The following is a 23,274-nucleotide window of genomic DNA, read 5'->3' on the forward strand; positions in this document are numbered from 1 at the left end:
CACACAAATAAACCAAATATAACTCGAGGCTACTATCGAGAAGGGTAAAACAATAATTTATCAAGAATTTCCGAAAATGACCGGTCATTGCATTCACATATTATTGGCCCACTAAATATTATGTTTTTTTGGTCTAACTCATATTTCACTGCCTATAAATTACTTCCATTGCGTTATGGTTTATTCACAACTCTAAATTCCAATCTTTCTTATTATTAAAAAAATATTTACATTCTCTTTTACTCATTCAAAGAGACTATGGCTCGCTCCTTTTGCTTCATGGCATTTCTTGTCTTGGCAATGACGCTCTTTGTTGCCTATGGTTTGTCTTCCATCATTTATTCCTTCATAAAAATATTCTCAATTACACAATTCTTCTTTTTATAAACGAAAAATATAAAATAGAAGAGGGTTAGGATCTCTAATTCTGTTATGAAATCATAATTAAAAAAAAATGTAACTAAGTAGGCAGCGAACCGTTCAAATGAAACCTAAAGAATAGTGAATTAATAAATGCTTTAAAGTTATCTGCTATATTTGACAACTATGAAAAATCCTAAAATAATTTGTTTATTTATATTCCTCTAAAATTATATGAGCAATATTTCTTTCGATTACGTCTCTATCTTATTCTAACATTTGTAACTACTTGTGAATGATTGTAGAGGTGCAAGCTGAGCACATTTGCAAATCAGTAAGCCAAACTTTCAAAGGAATATGTATTACCAACTATCCATGTAGAAAAGCTTGTCTCACTGAGGGATTTACAGATGGTCATTGTAGCAAACTTCAAAGAAGGTGCCTATGTACTAAGATTTGTGAACTTCAGAAAGTTTCAAATAAAGAAATGACTTTGGGTGAGGAACAAAAAAATCTAAGTGAAGATGTGCTTGAAGAAGAGATTATGATGGAGTAATTAAGTGAGGTTAAGGATTTTGAGTGTCAAAAACAAAATAAATAAAGTGTTGCCTTTTCTTAAAAAAAGGTAGCTTATAATGTTGTGTTATTGGCCTTTAGTAGCCATTTGACACATTAAATAAGTTGTGACACATCATTAATCCTTTTGAAATCTTGTATCAAGTTTATGTATGTTTTAATATAAATTGATCGACTATGATCTTTAATTTAATGTATGAAATTTGTATTTCATTTATTTGATCGCTTTTTATCATGATTCATTTTTTGAACACTCTTTAATAAAAATTACTTACATTCATGAATCAAAGTCGAGACTCAAGACCTGTGGATAATGATGAAGCAGTACATATATACCACCTCACGTCTGATTAATAATGAAAAATTACATACATAACAGGTCAACTTTGATATAGCAGTGACCAAATTTCAACAATATTAATAATATGAAGGATCAATTATGATTTCATAACGTAAATACAACTACTAAATTAATAAACCAAAAAAAATGCAAAAATATTGAAAGTAGAAACTAGGGGTAAATAAAGAAGGGATATGAGAAGCTTAAACTGAGAGAAAGGGAGAGAGTGAAACACACATTTTTCTCATAATACGCATAAGGCTTTTCTTTTAATTCCCTTGTCCCTCTTAACCAGTTGTCAATTGGGTCTGGATCCCAAATAAAACTTGTTCGCAATAAATTTTTGTATTGCTGAAAATTAACTGCAAGCAAAATAAATTTAGAAAAAAGGTAATTTTATTGATGAATCTTTGTGAGTACAATTCTGTTGTTCTCTTGATTCTTCTCTCCTTATATATTTCCGTAATTCGAGGACGGACATGTAACACCCCAAAATTTTTTGCCAAGATTCGAACCATTCTTCATATGCGTATAGAATCGAACTAGATGAATTCTAAATAGTGTATATATGAGTTAGTATCAATTCCTAAGTATTTGAAGTGTATTAGAAGTGAATTATGGTCATAAGGAACTTCTAGTACTAAGTCGAGTTGAAAGATCCTTTACAGATTAAGTTTTCATATAAGATCTTATAAGGGTCAACTTCAAACGACCATAACTTTCATAATCTACGATCGGTAAATATTTTGACGACCCGAAAGAGTGATTCGTAGGGACTTCCGATCAGATTTTTATGAGGGATAGTTTGTTCTTTTCCCGTCCTTTTCAGATCAAAACCTTAATGTTTTGGGACTATTTTGAGTTCCTTATCAATACCCTATACGAGTATACCTCATTTAACGCTTAGTTTATTTGAGAACAAAAATTGGAGAAGAGAAAGAAACTAGGGTTCAAGCGTTTACTCCCATCTTCCAAACTTTTGATTTTCCTTCGAGTTACAGGTATATAAGTCTGCTGGTAACATGGATTGAATCCACCCATGTGCCCTACATGTTCTTTGAGTTGAATGTTCATATGAATTGAGTTTTCTTGATAAATCTATGTCCTAATGAGTTTTTACATCTACTAACTTGATTTTGTTATGTTGATGTTGATGAGTTGAGAAATTGATAAATGCTTCATGTCTTCATTACCATGAACCCAAGTTGATTCCTATATTACAACATTCTTATACTATGGTTGAGTCTAAGAGTTAATTGGTATGACTTTTTATACATATTTTTGTTTTAAACTTAGATATTTTGAGTCTCCTTAATTGTTGATTTGGAGTCCTGATGAGTCACGATTTAGCCCCAAAGATTGGCTGAATGAATGGAGAAATAATTGGATAAGATTAGTTGTTGTCATAAATGCATATCTAAACTACTCTTGAAAAATGTGATTGGGATTGATTGAATAACATGATCGGTCGAAAGGTTTGATTGTGATAGAATTGATGAACTGATAAGGGTGCAAATGAGATTTGTTGAAATGACTAGATTAAACTGATTGAATAGAGTTTTATGAGCGTTGAGTTTTGGGAGGAGTATCGAGCACCAAATTGGGTAAGAGTAAGTAGTAATTCAAACCCAATAATTATATTTCAAACGTAAGAGAGGATTGAACCGTTAGAGTCGGATGTTTCCCAAATTATTGTCCTGACATGATAGGACTTGATTGGTTATGTATCCATGATTGGTGATTCGTTCCTACCCTGGCAAGGTATGAACGAAGGTGGCAACAACGTCGGCTTATTGTACTATTACTGGCTCATAAGTGATAGTTGTCGGATAAGAGAAACTCTCAATAATAATCTAAGTCAGATTGGAATGGATTGGGTTAGATTGTACATGATTGGTATTGTCTAAATCATGTTCTTGTTTAGACTTAGGATATCTTGATTGAGTTATTCCTTCTTCTGAGTTGAGATTCTGAGTTGAATTTGATTCTACCTTGATGTATGTTTCATTCTGTCATTTTACATACTCGTACATTTCACGTACTGACACAATTTGGACTTCATCGTTACATGATGCAGAGACAGGTACTGGAGATCATCAACAGGCACACCGTTGAGGATCTATTCACTTCTAGCTAGTTGGTGAGTCCTCCCTATTTTTGAAAGATACCACATCTTTTCAGCTTGAGTTAGCTTTCCTTTATTTGATCTGTGGTAGCCATGAACCTGTCATTGAGACCTCTTAGATTGTTGATAAAGGTTTCATAGACTAGAGTGTTGATGATGTTGATTTATTTTATTTTGACTAGTTTCATTATTACTAGTTGTTGATTGGATAAATGGTTGGCCTTTGACCTTATTTATGAGTAGTATTCTTATGAGTTAAGTATTTTGTCGATAGAATGTGATTGAATGAAGGTGTGATTGGAACAAGTGCTTTTCTTGAATACCAGCAATGGTCTTCGAGTGCCGGCCACGTCTAGGGTACCCTCTTGGGGCGTGAAACGACAATAGTGTATTTCTCGAATGCAGGATAATATAGACTGCCTTGAGATATGTTTGATCTTCGAGAACATCGGGAAACACTTCGTCATTTCAAGTCGATCTTTGGAAAGTACTCTATTGACCACTCCTTCGAAGAACTTACATAGTTGATGTTGTAGCTTTTCTCCAATGCTTGTAGAATGTCCTAAGAAAATTATGTAACCCTCCTATTTATAGTTGTAGAAGGGATGTAGTCCAAATGTGAATGAACTCTTTTGCCTTCTTCTGATTGGTTCACAGAAGTAATTAAGGTTATCCCAATAACTCTGTGATAATGTTGTTTTTTGATGAGTTGTTAAACTTTGACCAGGATTGCCACATTATTTGAACACATGGCATCCTCTTGTTGGTCTTGAACTTGACTGGAATTACCAAGTCAGCCTGACATGTGGCATAAGCTTGGGCCTCAAGATGAAATGATCCTTGGACTTGAAATTATTAAATATAATGACCCCGAAGGTCATTTTTGGAATTTTTTATGAATTGACCATTTTGACCCTCCCTCTAGTTTCCCTGAGTTTTTCATTTGTATCGAGTGTTGATTTTGGAAAAACTCAATGAAAAGTTTGGGTTTTGGAAATTTTGAGTTTCATAAGCCTGAAGTGTTTAAAAGTGGCATTTTAGGTCAATTTGAGCTACGAGTCTCGAAATGGAATTCTGTTGATTACAACAGCTCCAGAATAAGAAAATTGGTCTAAGAGAGTTTAGAAATCAAAATTGGGGTAGTAACGAAGAATTCAGGTCTTGAGGTTGGAATTTAATGAATTTTAGGCCAATGTTTGACTTCGGTGAACTTTTGGAGTTTCGATACTCAGAATGAAATTTCGACAACTCTATTGGATTCTAAGGATGGTTTTGGGGCTAGGAAAGGCGTCCGTTGAATTTTTAGAGGTCCCGAGCCCAGTTTGATATTTTGGAATATCGAAATTAGTGTAGTAGAATATAAAGTTTGTGTGCTCGGAATTCCGAATGAATTCCGAGGGTTGATTCCAAGATTTGAGTGTAGGGACATTTGTTCTTCGCGATCGCGTAGGCCTAGTCACAATCGCGAAGGGTTAGATGAGTTAATCATCTCGATCACAAGGAATTTTCTGCAATCGCGATAGTAAATTAATGAGTTGATCAAAGATTACTTATCGCGATCGCGAGGAAGGGTGTCGCGATCGCGAATAGAGCAATACCTGGGCAGACTTGAAATTTCCCAAAAATCGAGATTTCTCCCATTTTCTCCATTGTTGAACCCTAGAAGCTCGGCCTAAGCAATTTTAAAAGGACTATTTGAGGATTTTGGTATGGGTAAGTGTTCTTCACTAAAATCTTTCATTACACAATGATTTTAACGTAATTTTCACTTCGAATTCATGATTTAAAAGCTTCAAAGTTGAGGGGTTTCACGAAGAACTTTTCATTTCTTTAAATTGGTGTTTGAGGGTTGATTTTAACTTCAAATTCAAATTGATTTTCGGTATTAGTTTCTAAATACCTCGAGGATCATTTTCATGTAAAAATTTATGGATTTCTGTTCTTTTTTCAAAATCAGGTATTTTGGGTTGTTCGGGTCAGTTTTGGTTCGGTGTTAAATATCAAATTGGGTATCGTTAGACTCGTATTCTAATTGGGATTGCTTATTTGAATAAATTATCTTGATTTAGAACGTCGGCGTAAGGGTAAAGCTTAGATTTCGGCGAAGCTCAAGGTTAAAATTGTGGCAAGTGAATTTCTAAACCTATGTCTAAGCTTGTAGGATCATGTATTCGTGTTTTTACTTGTTTGGAAATGATAGAAAGTGATTTTGTGGGTTTGTAATGTTTAAGATATTCGTTTTTGACATTTAAATTGTTTATTTTTAAACTGTTTCCACTTTTATTTCCGCATTTAGTGGGTTAGGCTGACTTGTCCGGTGGGAAAGGATAAGTTTCATCACACCCAAATTTCGAATCATGACAATAAAAATGGACTTATGCATTTGTACAGTCCAACAAAATTTATGTGTGTACAGATGCCCTCTATGACGAGTGTAGATTTATTGAAATGAGACTATTATAGAAGACAACTCATTTTTATATCAAATGAAGCACACTTGATCCATAAGTTGCAATTTCTTAAACACGTAACTAAAGCCAAGATTATTAATCCAAAGAGTGATATTATACTTGCGGCTAAATCGAAGTCTCATATCACATGGTGGATCTACCTTTCTGATTAAGTACCTTCGGAGTAGCCCGTTTTCAACACTTGAAGAGCAAGTTGGTGTCGCACTTCCTTTGCATCTTTGCGAGAGAGACACTTGGAGTACCTCTTTTACATCTTCGACAAGAAAGCACAAAGCTCAAATCTCATGCTTCCTTTCAATTTGAAGAAGATCTTAGAGAAATCTTTTGACGACTTGATGGAAAAAAGTGGAACATCTCGTCCTTCACAGTACTTTGTGATTTCCAACTTTGAAAACTTATGCAAGAATGTTTATTTCCTGATGTAGGAGTGACATAATTGCAAGTCGTTTGATCCTATCATACAACATACCAAAATTTCAGATCAAAACTCCCTTCGGATTGATTTTTGAAGTCTATTTCTAAATCCGATATGTCAGTTTCATAGCTTTGGTAGAAAATTCATAACTCGCAGTAGGAGTGCCGAAATCTCCAGCTTCTTGTTCCTTGGAAAGATGAATCAAATAACTACAACATATGTAAATATCATGGCCAAAGGCTTTATGGATTTGCTTCAAAGTCAGCTCACAATTCTGTCTTGCTCGACTCTTCAGCTTCTCGCTTCTGTGGAAAACAATTCATAACTCGGAGTAGGAGTGCCGAAATTACAAGATTCTTGTTCCATTGTAAAGATGAATCAAATAAATACCATATGTAACAACAAATCACGGCCAAAGGCTTTATGAATTGGTACAGATATTGTTTCAAATTCAGCTCACAATTCTGTCTTGTTTGGCTCTTCAGCTTCACGCGTCTGTGATAGAATATTCGTAAATTGGAGTAGGAATGCCAAAATCACGATCTTCTTGTTACATTGGAAATAAAACTCAAAGAACTATAATATGTGTAAACATCCGAGCCAAAGGCTTTATAGATTGGTAGAAATATTGTTTCGAAAGTCAACTCAAAATTTTGTCTTGCTCGGCTCTTCAACTTCGCACGTCTGTGGTAGAAAATTCGTAACTTGGAATAGGAGAATTGGAATCATGAGATTATTACTTCATTGGAAAAAGGATACCAAGAACTATAACATGTACAAAAATAATATCCAATGACTTTCTGTAATTATACATGTATTTCATCAATGTTAACTCACACGTCTGTCTAACTTCGCGCAATCTCATGTATCTTGAGCCTAGAGTGTCCAAATCATGAGCTGTTTAATGCTATATACAATCAGACTTCAAGGAGTACATCTATTCCAAATATGGAATATTAAATCATCCTGAACAAATTATCGAAGTTGACGGTATAATCTGGCACGTCGTGAATTTGGTTAGCATGCTTAACGAATCTTATTTTCTTCTTCTTGGTTTCTTTTTCAGGCTTGCAAGGGATCTCAAAGGGCATCAATAACAGACCAAGATGATGTACAAGATGCGGATGTATTGAAGTTTTGAGACACTTTCAAGGGAACCATGCAGTACCAGACACGAGATAGATCTTCCAAAGAACAAGACCTTTTTCGAATAAGCCAATTCATTTGGGACCGAAGAAGACTTCTCTCGCAGAACATTTAACCAACACTTGCAAAATCAGATAGGGCACTCAAGATAAATGTAACACCCCTAATTTTGTTTTGTCAAGACTCGAACCATTCTTCATATGCGTTGTAACACCCCCTAAAACGTTATATGTGGTGTTTCAAATCTCGATGAAAATTATACTTCTTTTTTATTTTGGACATAATTTTTCATAGATTAATCCAAATTAGGTGATTCAAATTTTTGAATAACTCCAACGACATTACCTACAACTTTCATGAAGACCATATATTAAGATTCGGTGGACACGTAGGTCAAATAAATTAATTTTTGCAAGACATGGTGCTGTGACGAAATGGAGTATTTGTAGAAGAAAAATCATATCTCACCGTATGATGCTCCAAATCGGTTGATTCTTTGAATAACATAAAAGTATATTAATAGATATACAATTCATATGAAGACACCAAATCCTAATTAAGAAGTTATCTTGTTCAAACGCAGCTCCAAAAAAGGTATTTCGTTAAAAGAATGTTCATCTCACCAACAATAGAAATATCTAGATCCATTTGACATCACCCATGACATCAATAGTCCTCCATTTGATATCATACATGAAATCACAATCCTCCATTAAATTTTCAATATCATCTTTTGTAATTATTTTTATTTATTGTCAGGTCCCTCCTCCACACCTATAAATACCCACGTTATTTCCTGCAACATATAAGTGCACGAATTAGAAAGGAAGTTTTGTGAAGTTAAACTCTATCACACGAACTCAGATTATGAAAGAAGTGAAATAATTCCTAATGTCCTATAGCCTCCTGATTATAAGTGTGGTGCACGACACATCCATAAACAAGACTCTACTAGACACGGCTTCATAGACACCCTAGAAATCCTGAACTCTGTGCTCTGATACCAAATTAATATTGTCTCGAGAGGGTACCCTAGGCGTGGACGACACTCAGAAATAATTTTTGGCCTCCGAGATGTAACATCCCCTAAAAACGTTGTATACAATGTTTCAATTCTCGCCTAAAAATGATATAGCCTCTGTATTTTGGGCATAACTTTTCAAAGGATGGTTCGCATTAGGTGATTTAAATTTTTAAATAACCACAATATCATTACCTACAACTTTTGTGGACCATATTTTAAGTTTCGGAGGTTAAGTAGGTCAAATAAATTAATTGTTGTAAGAAAGGATGCTGTGATAGAATGGAGTGATTATAGAAGAAAATTCATATTTCACTGTACGCTGCTCAAAATTGGTTGATTCTTGAACGACATGAAACTAGACTTCCATATCTACAATTCTTATGAAGACACCAAATCCTAATAAGGAATTTATCTTATTCAAACTCAGCTCCGAAAAAGAGTATTCTGTTAAAGAGAACTCATCTCACATATAATGGAAAGATCTAGATACATTTGACATCACTCATGACATCAATTGTCCTCCATTTGACATCACCCATGACATCACAATTTTCCATTAAATTTGATTTTTTCTTTATAATTATTTTATTTATTCTTAGGTCCCTCCTCCACACCTATAAATACCTACCTTATTTCCTCATTTTATTTATCAAGCTTTCTCACGCAACTCTTCTCTCTATACACTTCTTTACTCATTCTCAAATATAGTTTTAGTTTTTAGTAGTGTAGAAATAGTATTTCGGTTATTCATATACTTTGGATAGTACACAAAATGCTCTGGTAAGGAGAGAAGGTTAGGGGTTCAAGAGTGGTTATTGAGTTCTTCAATTCGGAGTAAAGAGTGGTCATAGAGTTCTTAAATTCGGTTTCGACTAAAGCTTCGGAATCCAGGTATGTAAGGCTTCAATAAAAGTATTTCTTTCACTCTCAATTGGTGAAAGGCGACCCCCTTAAGGTGGATGTAAAGGAGCCAGAGGTTCCGGATTCGATACCACATAGCGCTGCAGCGTGAAGAGGGACTAAGGTGCGAACTGGACGACCCTGGCATAGACAATACCTGAATATGTGGGCCCTAATAAGGGGGTCATTACAAAGGTCTACTGAGGTACCCCAAATACCTATTGTTCATACCATTCCTACTTCGAAGGCAAAATTCAGAGAAGCTATTGCCATTCTCACTCAACTGGTAGCTGCCCAGATGGGTAACCATAATTCACCAACTCCTAACTCTAGCATTAAGGAGTCGTCTTCCACCACAAAGATTAGAGATTTTCTGAGGATGAACCCGCCAGTCTTCACAAGGTCTAAGATTGAGGAGGATCCTCAAAATTTCATTGAAGAGATGTAGAAGATCTTGAAAACGATGCATACTACCGAAGTTGAGAGTATTGAGTTGGTTTTTGACTAAGGATTATCTAAATTCATAATTTTCGATATAGAGTAAAATTATATGGTGAAATTTTTTAATAATATAATTATTTATTTGTATATTTTTTATTATTATTGTGAAATAATGTTATACAGAATACCTAATATGACATAACATAAAAATCAATTTCAAAGAAAATTTAATTGTCTTAGTAAAATATTATTATAGAAAGATATGATTATATACATAAAAACCTACTAAAATATCAACAAATTCAATACTACTAAAATTTGAAAGGTTAAATTTATTAAATTTAAATTATGAATCTGTTTATAGTCACTCATTTAATTTTTTTAAAGCAGGTAACTTGTTTAGTGATAATAAAATAAAATAAAATAAAATTTCAAGATGTGCCTTTTCAATTAATTTTGCCTTTTCAATTAATCGATATCGACGTGAGAAGAATTGAAACTTATTTCTTCTCTATTTGTATGAAAAATAGTCTATACAAAAGGAACTTTAAAATTAAGTAACCCTTTTAAATGACAAATTTTTATAACTAAACAAATGGTATGATCTTAATTAAATTGCTCAATATCAAATTTGTTCATTAAAGTGCTTTTCTAATTGTTTAAGACATTTCTTTTCGATCGAAGAATAAAACATGATCATTTTGTTCTATTTTACTTACTATTCAAGAATATTCATTAGTAATGAAAGAAAAGGTGGAGGGGATCTCGCGAATTTAGAAGTAAAATAAGGAACATGTGAATTCTTGATTTTTGAATTATATTATGTGTTGGTGAAATTAAAAGATTATAAATTACAATTGAAAAATAAAATGAAGAAAATAAATTCTCTTCTTGGCTGAGGCGTGTATATCTCGCTCTCTTTAAGGAGGTTCAAGTCCACTGCAGCAAATCTTTTCACCGGTCCAGCAGTATTCCTCTTGACTTATTCCCTCCAGAATACAACAACCTTATCACAAAATGTAACTCAATAAACTCTGGACAAGATTGAGTTTAAAGCTCCACAAAAAGAACATCTCCCTTCAACTAATAAGAACTTTCTTTTTTGACAAACTTAATACACTCAATGTTTTGTTTCCTCTCAAAAAAAAGAAGACCATTTATTTAAAGGAGAGGAAATTATTCAAAAGATGAAAAAATAATGGAATGCCATCATTATCATCATTATGATTTAGTGCACCACTTATTAGTGATAATTAGGTTAAAAATACATAATGGAATGATTTAGTCTTGCACTAACTAAAGATAATAATGAAAGTCATTTTTATGCACTAAAGAGAGAATTATTACATATGCCACTTATGCAAATTAATATCACTTAATATTGATATTAAAATGTTAAAACTAATACTATATTATATATATATATATATATATATATATATATATATATATATATTACTTGATTGAAAATCGATTATCACGTATAAATATTATAATTAATTAAATTATATCGTATAAATTAAAACAAGAACAAAATATATTTGCCAACCGTCTGTATACAATGTCACATGATGTTTACGCGGCAATTTTTGTTCTGCAAGGATGATGTTGACCAAACAGTGTAATAAAGTCCATAGCAACATTGATGATGTACCAAACATGTGTGGAAAAAAGATGCAAGTTGATATTATCACATTGGGTAACTTGGTGGACATAATCTTTTGACTAAGGATTATCTGAATTCATAATTTTTGATATAGAGTAAAATTATATGGTGATTTTTTTTATAATATTATTATTTATTTGTATATTTTTTATTGTTATTGTGAAATATTGTTATACAAAATACATAATATAACATAACATAAAAATCGATTTCAAAGAAAATTTAATTGGCTTAGTAAAATATTATTATAGAAAGATATGATTATATACATAAAAACCTACAAAAATATCAATAAATTCAATACTAGTAAAATCTGAAAGGTTAAATTTATTAAATTTAAATTATGAATCTGTTTATAGTCACTCATTTAATTTTTTTAAAGCAGGTAACTTGTTTAGTGATAATAAAATAAAATAAAATAAAATAAAATTTCAAGATGTGTCTCAGGGTAAATATATCATTTCAAAGAAATATTTGTGATTGGACATATGGTTTAATAATAGAGAAATATGGTAAGGTAGTTTTGGTTTCGTGAGAAGTGATTTAACACCTTTTTAACTTATGAATTAGTTGATTTCGAAATTCTTTAAAGTGGGACTTTCCATGGTGGATTCGTATTAGTTGGACTTCAAAGTAGGTATTATGAATAGCGGATGAAAAAGAAAAAAAAATTAGTTCTTAGTTTAACATCATCGTGAATTGTAGTGAGATGAATAAAATTGCTCTATTCTTATCCGAATTGTAAATAAATAAATAATATGTGTTAAATATGCTATTACTTTCATTGAATATTTGCTAATATAGACTGAAATTTTGTATGGTACCCAAGTCATTTGAAGAGTTATTATTAAAATAGACAAATACACAATAATTAAAGGGAAAAATTGAACATTTTCTCTAATAAAAATAGGTAGATTGGAAGAGTGAAGCCATTTTATTTGGCAAAACCAATGGGCCAAATTGCAACTCAAGGCCCAATCTAATATTCATTCTCATGGGCCTTATTCAAATTTATTGGGCTTACATATCACAAAATCTTTTAAAATTCCGTATTTAATGAAGTCACTTCAATTTTCGACTTTCGTTTGTCAGGATCGAGTCAATAATATTGAGAAATAAAACCATCCGATTTGATTCATTTCTCAATACTATGAGATGATCATCTTAGGACGATCCCAAGCAAGAGCTACCCTTCAAACACGGGAATTTCACTCTTTTTTCGACAAGTTGCCTACCTACTTTCTTTTTCAGCCAAAAAATAAAGCATGACGAATTAATTAATATCTTACAGTAAAGTCTAAAGTTACTCCAACAAAATTTATTACAATTTAGAGAGTAGCTAGGTTTAAATTTTTTTTCTCACTTGAATGTTAAAAACGTGTCTATTGATGTACTAAAAATTGAAAAAAAATCAAGCACTACTAACATGTGATTCTATCATTTGGGAACAGATAAGGTTGTACATTTGGATATTCATGAAGAAAGTAGGGATGATATTACATACCATTTATTTTAATTTCACACTCGATATTTAGCACTCCTATTAGGATACAATTAAATTTGTATTCGTACAGAGATGCCTCACATTGAAATGGATAAAATATTTTCTAGCAAAAGCTACTTTAGCCATGACTCAAATCTGAAATCTCTAATGTATTCTGCCCTTATTAATTAAAGAGTGTTTTTTACTTGAATATTCTGAACATGTGTATTGGAAAACTATTAATAGATTTACTCACGAAATACAAAAAAAATCAAGTTAATGTAAAGATGATTTCGTACTAAAGATTCAAATCTGAAATTTCTTATATTTGAACAAATATATTGATAGTGCAAATAATTATATATATATATACAAACGAATCTAATGTAGTAATAAAGTTTTTTTTAGGTGGGTGATAGGTGGTGGGATGAAATAAAGCAAGTATCAAACACCAAATGAAATATCAAATAGAAAAATAAAGCTTAATGACCATGAGGAACATGCTATTTTTTTTTAATCTTATAAGTAGTTCATTTGGTTTGCTACCTGAACTTTTATTTTATTGGTGAGATTCGATTCCCCATCTTATAATTCCTAACTCATTTTTCCTTTCTCTTCCCCCAACTTAAAAAAAAAAGTAAAAAAGAGAAACATTTATTTTTGATTTTGCACTCGATATTTGATACTCGCATTAAGGCATGATTAAATTCGTATTCGTGCAGAGAGATCCCAACTCTAAATTGCAATTTTTTTTTGTTGGTGATGATTCAATTTTTCAATGTGTAACCCCCTGCCCCCATTTTTTTTTTTTTTTAAAAAAGAAAAGAACAAGAACATGTTTGTTGTATTTCTAATATATCTCCAAGCATTAAGATTACCAACAACCATTGCTTCACATATTATTGGCCCACTAAATTTTAACATTTTTTGGTCTTACTCTTATTTCACTGCCTATAATTACCTCCATTGTGTTACTGTTTATTCACAACTCTAAATTGCAATCTTTCTTATTATTAAAAAAAAAACATTTCCAATCTTGGCATTTCCAATGGCTCGTTCCATTTGCTTCATGGCATTTCTGGTCTTGGCAATGATGCTCTTTGTTGCCTAATGGTTTGTCTTCCATCATTTATTCCACTAAAACCTTATAAAATAAAATAATATGTAAAATTACTCTATTTTTCTTGGTCAAAATATTAAGTACTATATTTCTTGGTCAAAATATTAATTATAAACAAAAAAAATAAAAGTAAAAGAGGGTTATGATTTCTAATTCTGTTTTGAAATCATAATTAAAAATAATGTAACTAAGTAGGCAGCGGATTGTTCAAATGAAGCCTAAAGAATAGTGAATTAATACATGCTTTAAAGCTATTTGTATACGTTTGACAACTATGAAAAACCTTGAAATAATTTGTTTGTTTATATTCCTCTAAAGATTATACGAGCAATATTTCTTTCGATTACGTCTCTATCTTATTCTATAAATATATCTCTTAACTTTGCTATTTCTAGCATTATATCTTTGTCGTCTAATAAATAATGTATATTTATCCTTTTTATTAACATGCTGAATTAAAAATAATAATCTTAAAACTGATTTTTAAGTTCTAAAAATAGCACGTGACTTAAAAAATTACCTAATTCTCCCCCCTGTTGTTTAATCTGTATTATTAAGATACTTAGAACAATAACTTTGCCGAACTTCATAAGAAACAACAAAGTTGAAAGTGATTTTCAAAATCAGAAAGTTAAAACCAAAAAAATAATAATATAATCTGCAACATAACAGAAACAATATTGAAAAAAAAGAAAAGAAGAAGAACATGTTTATTGTATTTCTAATATATCTCCAAGCATTAAGATTACCAACAACCATTGCTTCACATATTATTGGCCCACTAAATTTTAACTTTTTTTGGTCTTACTCTTATTTCACTGCCTATAAATTACCTCCATTGTGTTATTGTTTATTCACAACTCTAAATTGCAATCTTTCTTATTATTAAAAAAAAAAAACATTTCCAATCTTGGCATTTCCAATGGCTCGTTCCATTTGCTTCATGGCATTTCTGGTCTTGGCAATGATGCTCTTTGTTGCCTATGGTTTGTCTTCCATCATTTATTCCACTAAAACCTTATAAAATAAAATAATGTGTAAAATTACTCTATTTTTCTTGGTCAAAATATTAAGTACTTTATTTCTTTGGTCAAAATACTAAGTATAAACGAAAAAAAATAAAATAGAAGAGGGTTATGATCTCTAGTTTTGTTATGAAATCATAATTAAAAATAATGTAACTAAGCAGGCAACGAATCGTTCAAATGAAACCTAAAGAATAGTGAATTGATACATGCTTTAAAGCTATTTGTATACGTTTGACAACTATGAAAAACCATGAAATAATTTGTTTGTTTATATTCCTCTAAAGATTATACGAGCAATATTTCTTTCAATTACGTCTCTATCTTTTTCTAACATTTGTTTCTATTATTTGTTACTACTTGTGAATGATTTTAGAGGTGCAAGCTGAGAAGAATAAGCACATTTGCAAATCAGTAAGCCAAACTTTCACAGGAATATGTATTATCAATTATCCATGTAGAAAAGCCTGTCTTAAGGAAAAGTTTACAGATGGACATTGTAGCAAACTCCAAAGAAGGTGCCTATGCACTAAGCCATGTGTATTTGAGAAAATTTCAAATGAAGTTGAAACAACTTTGGGTGAGGAAGCAAAAACTCTAAAGGAAGCTTTGCGTGAACAAGAGATTATGATGGAGTAATTAAGTGAGACTAAGGATTTGAGTGTCAAAAACAAAATAAATAAAGTGTTGCCTTTTCTTAAAAAGGTAGCTTATAATGTTGTCTTATTGGCCTTTAGTAGCCATTTGACACATTAAATAAGTTGTGACACATTGTTAATCCTTTTGGAATCTTGTATCGAATTTATGTATGTTTTAATGAAAAATGATTGACTACGATGTTTAACTTTATGTATGAAATATGTATTACGTTTATTTGATTACTTTTTATCATGATTCGTTTTCTGATGAATTATAGAGTGACCGAAGCAGAACTAGTCTTCAAATGCACATGAAATTTATTCACTCTTTTTTAGAAGAAATATGCCCTCAAATCTTCTCTTTTGACGAAAAAAAAAAGGATGAATAAAATAACATTTTAAAGTAAAGTCTTTTGACATATATATATAAAGTTAGCCCAACAAAATTTGTCACAATAATTTAGAGAGTAGATAGAGTTAAGAAGTCTCAGTATTTTCTTTTCCTCTTGAATATTAAAAATGTGTCTATTGACGAAATATTAATAGAGATGTACAAATATTGTCATTTGGTAACAGATAAAGTTGTACGGACCAAAAAGGGTTGTGGTGGAGTGGTAAGTACTTTTTCACCCTTAATCAAGAGGTCTCGGGTTCTAGTCTCCTTGGGTTCGGAGTCGCCTTTGTTAGAGAGACAATGTACCCTTCAATGTGGGACTTTTCGATGCGAATTCGAATTTAGTCGAGTGCTAATATGAGTACCAGACACCGAATAAAAAACCAAAAAAAAGAAGACAAAATTATACGTTTTAGGAGCATCTGGATGTTCATGAAGAAATTAAAGTAGGGCATGATTAAGTAAACATTTCATTTTTGGATTGATACTCCAATATTGGACATTCATATTAGGGTTAAATTCATATTTGTGTCGATAAGTTTCATATTGAAGGGTTAAACAATTTTTAGCGTTCAAATTGAACTCGAGATATGTGGATAACGATGAAGAATATATATATATATACCACTTCACTACTGATTAATAATGAACAAGTACATATATAACATTTCAACTTTAATATAATAATGATCGAATTTTCAACTATATTAATAATACGAAGGATCAATTATGATTTCAGAACGTAAATACAACTACTCAAATGATAAACCAAAGAGAAATGATGAACTATTGAAAGTAAAAACTAGGGGTAAATAAAGAAGCGTTATAAGAATACATTTTTTGCTTCACGAATATTATTTTCTTCTTCTTGGTTTCTTTTTCAGGGATCTCAAAGGGTATCAATAACAGACCAAGATGATGTACAAGATGCGGATGTATTGAAGTTTTGAGACACTTTCAAGGAAGAAGACTTCTCTCGTAGAACCTTTAACCAACACTTGGCACTCAAGATAAATGTAACACCCCAATTTTTTTTTGTCAAGACTGTAACCATTCTTCATATGCGTTGTACCACCCCCTAAAACGTTATATGTGGTGTTTCAAATCTCGATGAAAATGATACTTCTTCTATATTTTGGACATAATTTTTCATAGATTAATCCAAATTATGTGGTGTTTCAAATTTTTGAATAACTCCAACGACATTACCTACAACTTTCATGAAGACCATATATTAAGATTCAGTGGACACATAGGTCAAATAAATTAATTTTTGTAAGACATGGTGTTGTGACGAAATGGAGTATTTGTAGAAGAAAAATCATATCTCACAGTTGGATGCTCCAAATCGGTTGATTCTTGAACAACATGAAAGTATACTAATAGATATACAATTCATATGAAGATACCAAATCATAATTAGGAAGTTATCTTGTTCAAACGCAGCTCCAAAAAAGGATATTTCGTTAAAAGAAGGTTCATCTTACCAACCATGGAAATATCTAGATCCATTTGACATCACCCATGACATCAATAGTCCTTCATTTGACATCATAGATGAGATCACAATCCTTCATTGAATTTTCAAGATCATCTTTTGTAATTATTTTTATTTATTGTCAGGTTCTTCCTCAACATCTATAAATACCCACCTTATTTTCTCATTTTATTGATCAAGCTTTCTCAAGCAACTCTTTTATGTATACATTTCTTTACTTATTCTCAAATATAGTTTTAGTTTTTAGTAGTGTATAAATAGTATTCCGGTGATTCTTATACTCCGGATAGTACACAAAACGCTCCGACAAGAAGAAAAGGCTAGGGGTTCAAGAGTGGTTATTGAGTTCTTCAATTTAGAGTAAAGATTCGAATTTCAAGTATGTAAGGCTATTCATAGCATTAGTTTGAGTTCGTACATGCGCCCAATAGTTAAATTCATCGTAATTGAGTTATAGTTGAGTTTTACCTAAATCTTGAATTCTAAATGAATTAATTCTTCTACTATTCAGTTAGATGTATTTATGCAATGAGATTATTATTATTTTTATCTCTCATATTATTGGAATTATTGTTCATGGCTACTTTCCCATGAACCCTAATTGATTTGATATTTATGAATATTTTTACACGTGTTTTGAGTAAAGATGTTAGCTTTTAATATTTATTGACAAAAATATTGATTTGCATTATTACTATATGTGTATTTTATTGAGTTTTGAAAGAGCAAAAGAATTGAGTTTAAATAAATTTGAGTAAATGATGTTTTGAGCAAGATGTTTTGATGAGATGTAAATAATGTTTTGAAGTGTAATGAATGATGAAGAGGTAATAAGATGAGTTTGATATTTTTCCAATAAGACTAGATAATGATGTTAATATGAGTACATATTTTGGGAGTAGTATTGAGCACCGAGTTTGGTAAGAGTTTAATTGACTCAAACTCTAGAACTACGTAGCCAGCGTAGGATGGAGGCTATACCTCTTAAATCCCAAAAAGAGGACTTTGATGATTAGATCCAAGATGGTGATGTCCTTTACCCTGGCAAGGTATTGGATGGATGTGGCAATGACATCGCTTCGTTATATCATCACTCCCAACTGAGTAAGCATTTCTTATGATTATTACTTTAAAACTTGCATTACATATTGGTATTGAGTTCTTAGCCCAGTCTTCCTAAAAAATGTTTATTGATATCTGTCCTTACTTTTTTGCCATTTTACATACTCATATATTCCATGTACTGACGTTATTCGACCTGCATCCTTTTATGATGCAGATACAGGTGTTAGAGATCCTCAACAGGCGTATCGTTAAAGATCATTACTTTCCATCTATTTGGTGAGTCCTTCTTGTATTCAAATGATCTCTTTATCCTTTTATTATTGTTGAGTATTCTGTTTCTTTTGAGGTAGCTATGGACATGTAATTGACACCGTCTAATAGTGTTACAGGCTTCATAGACAAGGTTTGATGGTGTAATTAGAGTAGTTCTCTTTTGAAACTACTTTTTCTAAGGATTATTTCTTTTATTTGACAATCACTCAATAGACAATCACTCACATATCTTCAACCACGCATTCAAACCTAACATTTTAACCACCTTACGGCTCCCTTGAAGTACACATCACTTAAGAATTTTTTTCATGCTTACCTTAGCAGCTATACATCCACATTTTCATTAACTCCTACCAATATACTCTTACCTATCTATTGCACACAACAAAATTCCATTTATCTCTTCCTCCACATCCATAACCCTAAATGGCATAAGCATACTTCAACCATCATAATACGGAACACCTACTCCTCCTCTATCTATCATGACTCATCTAATGTCATCAACCTCAAAACACATAACCGACCTTGATAACTAGGTACTCTATCTCTCCCTTGGGGAAAAGCTTCTACTCTTATATTTCCTACCGATTCCTTGAACTTTGCCAATGACAGATCAAGGTATTGTTTGACTTAACATCTACTAACAAAGATGATTCGGACCCAATTTGCACCACCATAATCTAAACCACTCAACCTCAACCCCAATCTAGCCAACCGATAAATATCCCTTACAACTCCCCCTTCCATTTATCAACATGAACCATACTCCCTATAAACAACCTACTAAGTGCACCGGCCACACATTGCCTTTAATCGGATGAGAATGCACACTCATGTCATAAAACTCATTAGCCACGGGAGATGACTCGAGAGAAGGACTTTCTGAGTTGACATCTCTAACCCTCACAATAAGGTAAATGTAACCCTTAGAAATCAACTTTCGGGCCTTAAGACAAGAGATAACCTACCCTTAAATACTAAATCATGATCATTCAATTATGGAATAGACATATTAGGGAATTAAAACTTTATTCAATGAGTTCAAAAATCTAAAGAAGCAAAAGGTGCATGCAACCAATACATACCAATCATTATCATAATCAGAGAAAACTCGTAACATACCGAATGAAGTAGCCTGTGCCATCTCCCTTCCTCTTTTAATATCCACTAGGCAATCCCTCATATTATGTCCCGTATCCCCACACTTGTAGAAACCCTCCTTACCAGCCAAGCATTCTCCTTGGTGAGTCCTACCACACCTTTCACAAGAGAAAAATGACATCTTTCCTTGTTAGGCCTAGATGCCGGGGTATTAACAAAAGATTGACCACTATCAGTTCGTGCCCTCTTGGAGTCCCTAGATTTCTCCCGTATAGTACTCATTTTACTCTCTCATTTCCTTTTCTTTCTACCCGCATTCACATGATTTACCTTTTGTTGATTCAGCTGAGTTGTCATAGCTCGAGCCAATAATAGGATGGCATCACGAAATTCTGCATTAGTCATTTGTTCGGCTAGAGGATCATTAGGGACTTGTTCCTTATTAGCATCAACCCTCCTTGAATTGGAGCCTCGAGAGCTGGAGGAACTTAGTCCTTTTTAATTCGTGCATTTATACGTTACAGACCATGCCTCCTAAACGTACAATCATTCAGAGGAACACTGCCAGCACTGAGGTTCCACAATCAGAGATGCCTCCACCAAGAACTAGGGGTCGACCTGTAAGGTCTACTAAGGTACCCCAAATACCTACTGTTCATACCATTCCTACTTCAGAGGTAAAATTCAGAGGAGCTATTGCCATTCTCACTCAACCGGTAGCTGTCCAGATGGGTAACCATAGTTCACCAACTCCTAGCTCTAGCACTAAAGAGTCGTCTTCCACCACAAAGATTAGAGATTTTCTGAGGATGAACCCGTCAATCTTCACAGGGTCTAAGGTTGAGGAGGATCCTCAAAATTTCATTGAAGAGATGTGGAAGATCTTGAAAGCGATGCATACTACCGAAGTTGAGGGTATTGAGTTGGTTTCGTACCAGGTCAAGGATTTGGCTAAGGATTATCTGAATTCATAATTTTTGATATAGAGTAAAATTATATGGTGAAATTGTTTTATAATATTATTATTTATTTGTATATTTTTTTTATTGTTATTGTGAAATATTGTTATAAATAATACCTAATATGATATAACATAAAAAACGATTTCAAAAAAAAATTAATTGTCTTAGTAAAATATTATTATAGAAAGATATGATTATATACATAAAAACCTACTAAAATATCAATAATACTAAAATAAAATAAAATAAAATTTCAAGATGTGTCTTAGGGTAAATATATCATTTCAATGAAATCTTTGTGATTGGACATATGGTTTAATAATAGAGAAATATGGTAAGGTAGTTTTGGTTTCGTGAGAAGTGATTTAACACCTTTTTAACTTATTAATTAGTTGATTGCGAAATTCTTTAAAGTGAGACTATCCATTATGGATTCGTATTAGTCGGACTCCAAAGTAGGTATTATGAATAGTGGATGAAAAAGAAAAAAAAACTTAATTCTTAGTTTAACATCATCGTGAATTGTAGTGAGATGAATAAAATTTCTCTATTCTTATCCGAATTATAAATAAATAAATAATATGTGTTACATATGCTATTACTTTCATTGAATATTTGCTAATATAGACTGAAATTTTGTATGGTACCCAAGTCATTTAAAGATTTAATATTAAAATAGACAAATACACAATAATTAAAGGGAAAATTGAACATTTTCTCTAATAAAATTGGTAGCAACTCAAGGCCCAATCTAATATTCATTCTCATGGGCCATATTCAAATTTATTGGACCTACATATCACAAAATCTTTTAAACTTTTTAAAATTCCGTATTTAATGAAGTCACTTCAATTTTCGACTTTCCTTTGTCAGGATCCAGTCAAGAATATTGAGAAATAAAACCATCCGATTTGATTTATTTCTCAATACTATGAGATGATCATCTTAGGACGATCCCAAGCAACAGCTACCCTTCAAACGCGGGAATTTCTCACTCTTTTTTCGACAAGTTGCCTACCTACTTTCTTTTTCAGCCAAAAAATAAAGAATGACGAATTAATTAATATCTTACAGTAAAGTCTAAAGTTACTCCAACAAAATTTATTAAAATTTACAGAATAGCTAGGTTTAAATTTTTTTTCTCACTTGAATGTTAAAAACGTGTTTATTGATGTACTAAAAATTGAAAAAAATCAAGCACTACTAACACGTGAATTGTGATTCTGTCATTTGGCAACAGATAAGGTTGTTCATTTGGATATTCATGAAGAGAGTAGGGATGATATTACATACTATTTATTTTGATTTCACACTCGATATTTAGCACTTCTATTAGGGTACAATTAAGTTTGTATTCGTACATAGATGTCTCACATTGAAATGGATAAAATACTTCCTATCAAAAGCTATTTTAGCCATGACTCAAACCTGAAATCTCTAATGTATTCTGCCCTTATTAATTAAAAAGTATTTTTTACTTGAATATTCTGAACATATCTATTGGAAAACTATTAATATTACTCACGAAATACAAAAAAATCAAGTTAATGTAAATATGATTTCGTACTAAAGATTCAAATCTGAAATCTCTTATATTTGAATAGATATATTGAGAGTGCAAACAATTATATATATATATATATATATATATACACCAATCTAATGTAGTAATAAAGTTCTTTGTTTAGGTGGGTGATAGTTGGTGGGATGAAATAAAGCAAGTATCAAACACCGAATGAAATATCAAATAGAAAAATAAAACTTAATGACCATGAGGAACATGCTATTTTTTTAATCTTATAAGTAGCTCATTTGGTTGGCTACCTGAACTTTTATCTTATTGGTGAGATTTCGATTCCCCACCTTATAATCTCGTAACTCATTTTTCCTTTCTCTTCCCCCAACTTAAAAAAAAAGAAGCAAAAGAAGAGAAACATTTATTTTTGATTTCTCACTCGATATTAGATACTCGCATTAAGGCATGATTAAATTCGTATTACAGAGAGATCACAACTCTAAATTGCAATTTTTTTTTTGTTGGTGATGATTCAATTTTTCAATGGGTACCCCCCTACCCCCAAAAAAAGTTTTTTAAAAAAAACGAAAAGAAAGAAGAACATGTTTATTGTGTTTCTAATATATCTCCAAGAATTAAGAATACCAACAACCATTGCTTCACATATTATAGGCCCACTAAATTTTATCTTTTTTTGGTCTTAGTCTTATTTCACTGCCTATAAATTACCTC

General features: G+C 31.9%; 2 protein-coding genes across 2 annotated transcripts; both read left to right on the forward strand.

Annotated features, from left to right (window-relative positions):
- The first annotated feature begins 200 nt into the window (after window positions 1-200).
- On the forward strand, window positions 201-1,153 carry LOC129893119 (defensin-like protein). The gene is made up of 2 exons (XM_055968614.1): window positions 201-322; window positions 666-1,153. Exons 1-2 carry the CDS (start codon window positions 259-261, stop codon window positions 914-916), a joined length of 315 nt encoding a protein of 104 aa, XP_055824589.1. The 5' UTR covers window positions 201-258; the 3' UTR covers window positions 917-1,153.
- Window positions 1,154-14,913: 13,760 nt separating this feature from the next.
- LOC129891609 (defensin-like protein) lies at window positions 14,914-15,941 on the forward strand. Its single transcript, XM_055967024.1, has 2 exons — window positions 14,914-15,053; window positions 15,469-15,941. Exons 1-2 carry the CDS (start codon window positions 14,990-14,992, stop codon window positions 15,729-15,731), a joined length of 327 nt encoding a protein of 108 aa, XP_055822999.1. The 5' UTR covers window positions 14,914-14,989; the 3' UTR covers window positions 15,732-15,941.
- The last annotated feature ends 7,333 nt before the right edge of the window (window positions 15,942-23,274 follow it).

This window comes from Solanum dulcamara, chromosome 6 (assembly GCF_947179165.1).
Source record: "Solanum dulcamara chromosome 6, daSolDulc1.2, whole genome shotgun sequence".
Taxonomy (NCBI): domain Eukaryota; kingdom Viridiplantae; phylum Streptophyta; class Magnoliopsida; order Solanales; family Solanaceae; genus Solanum; species Solanum dulcamara.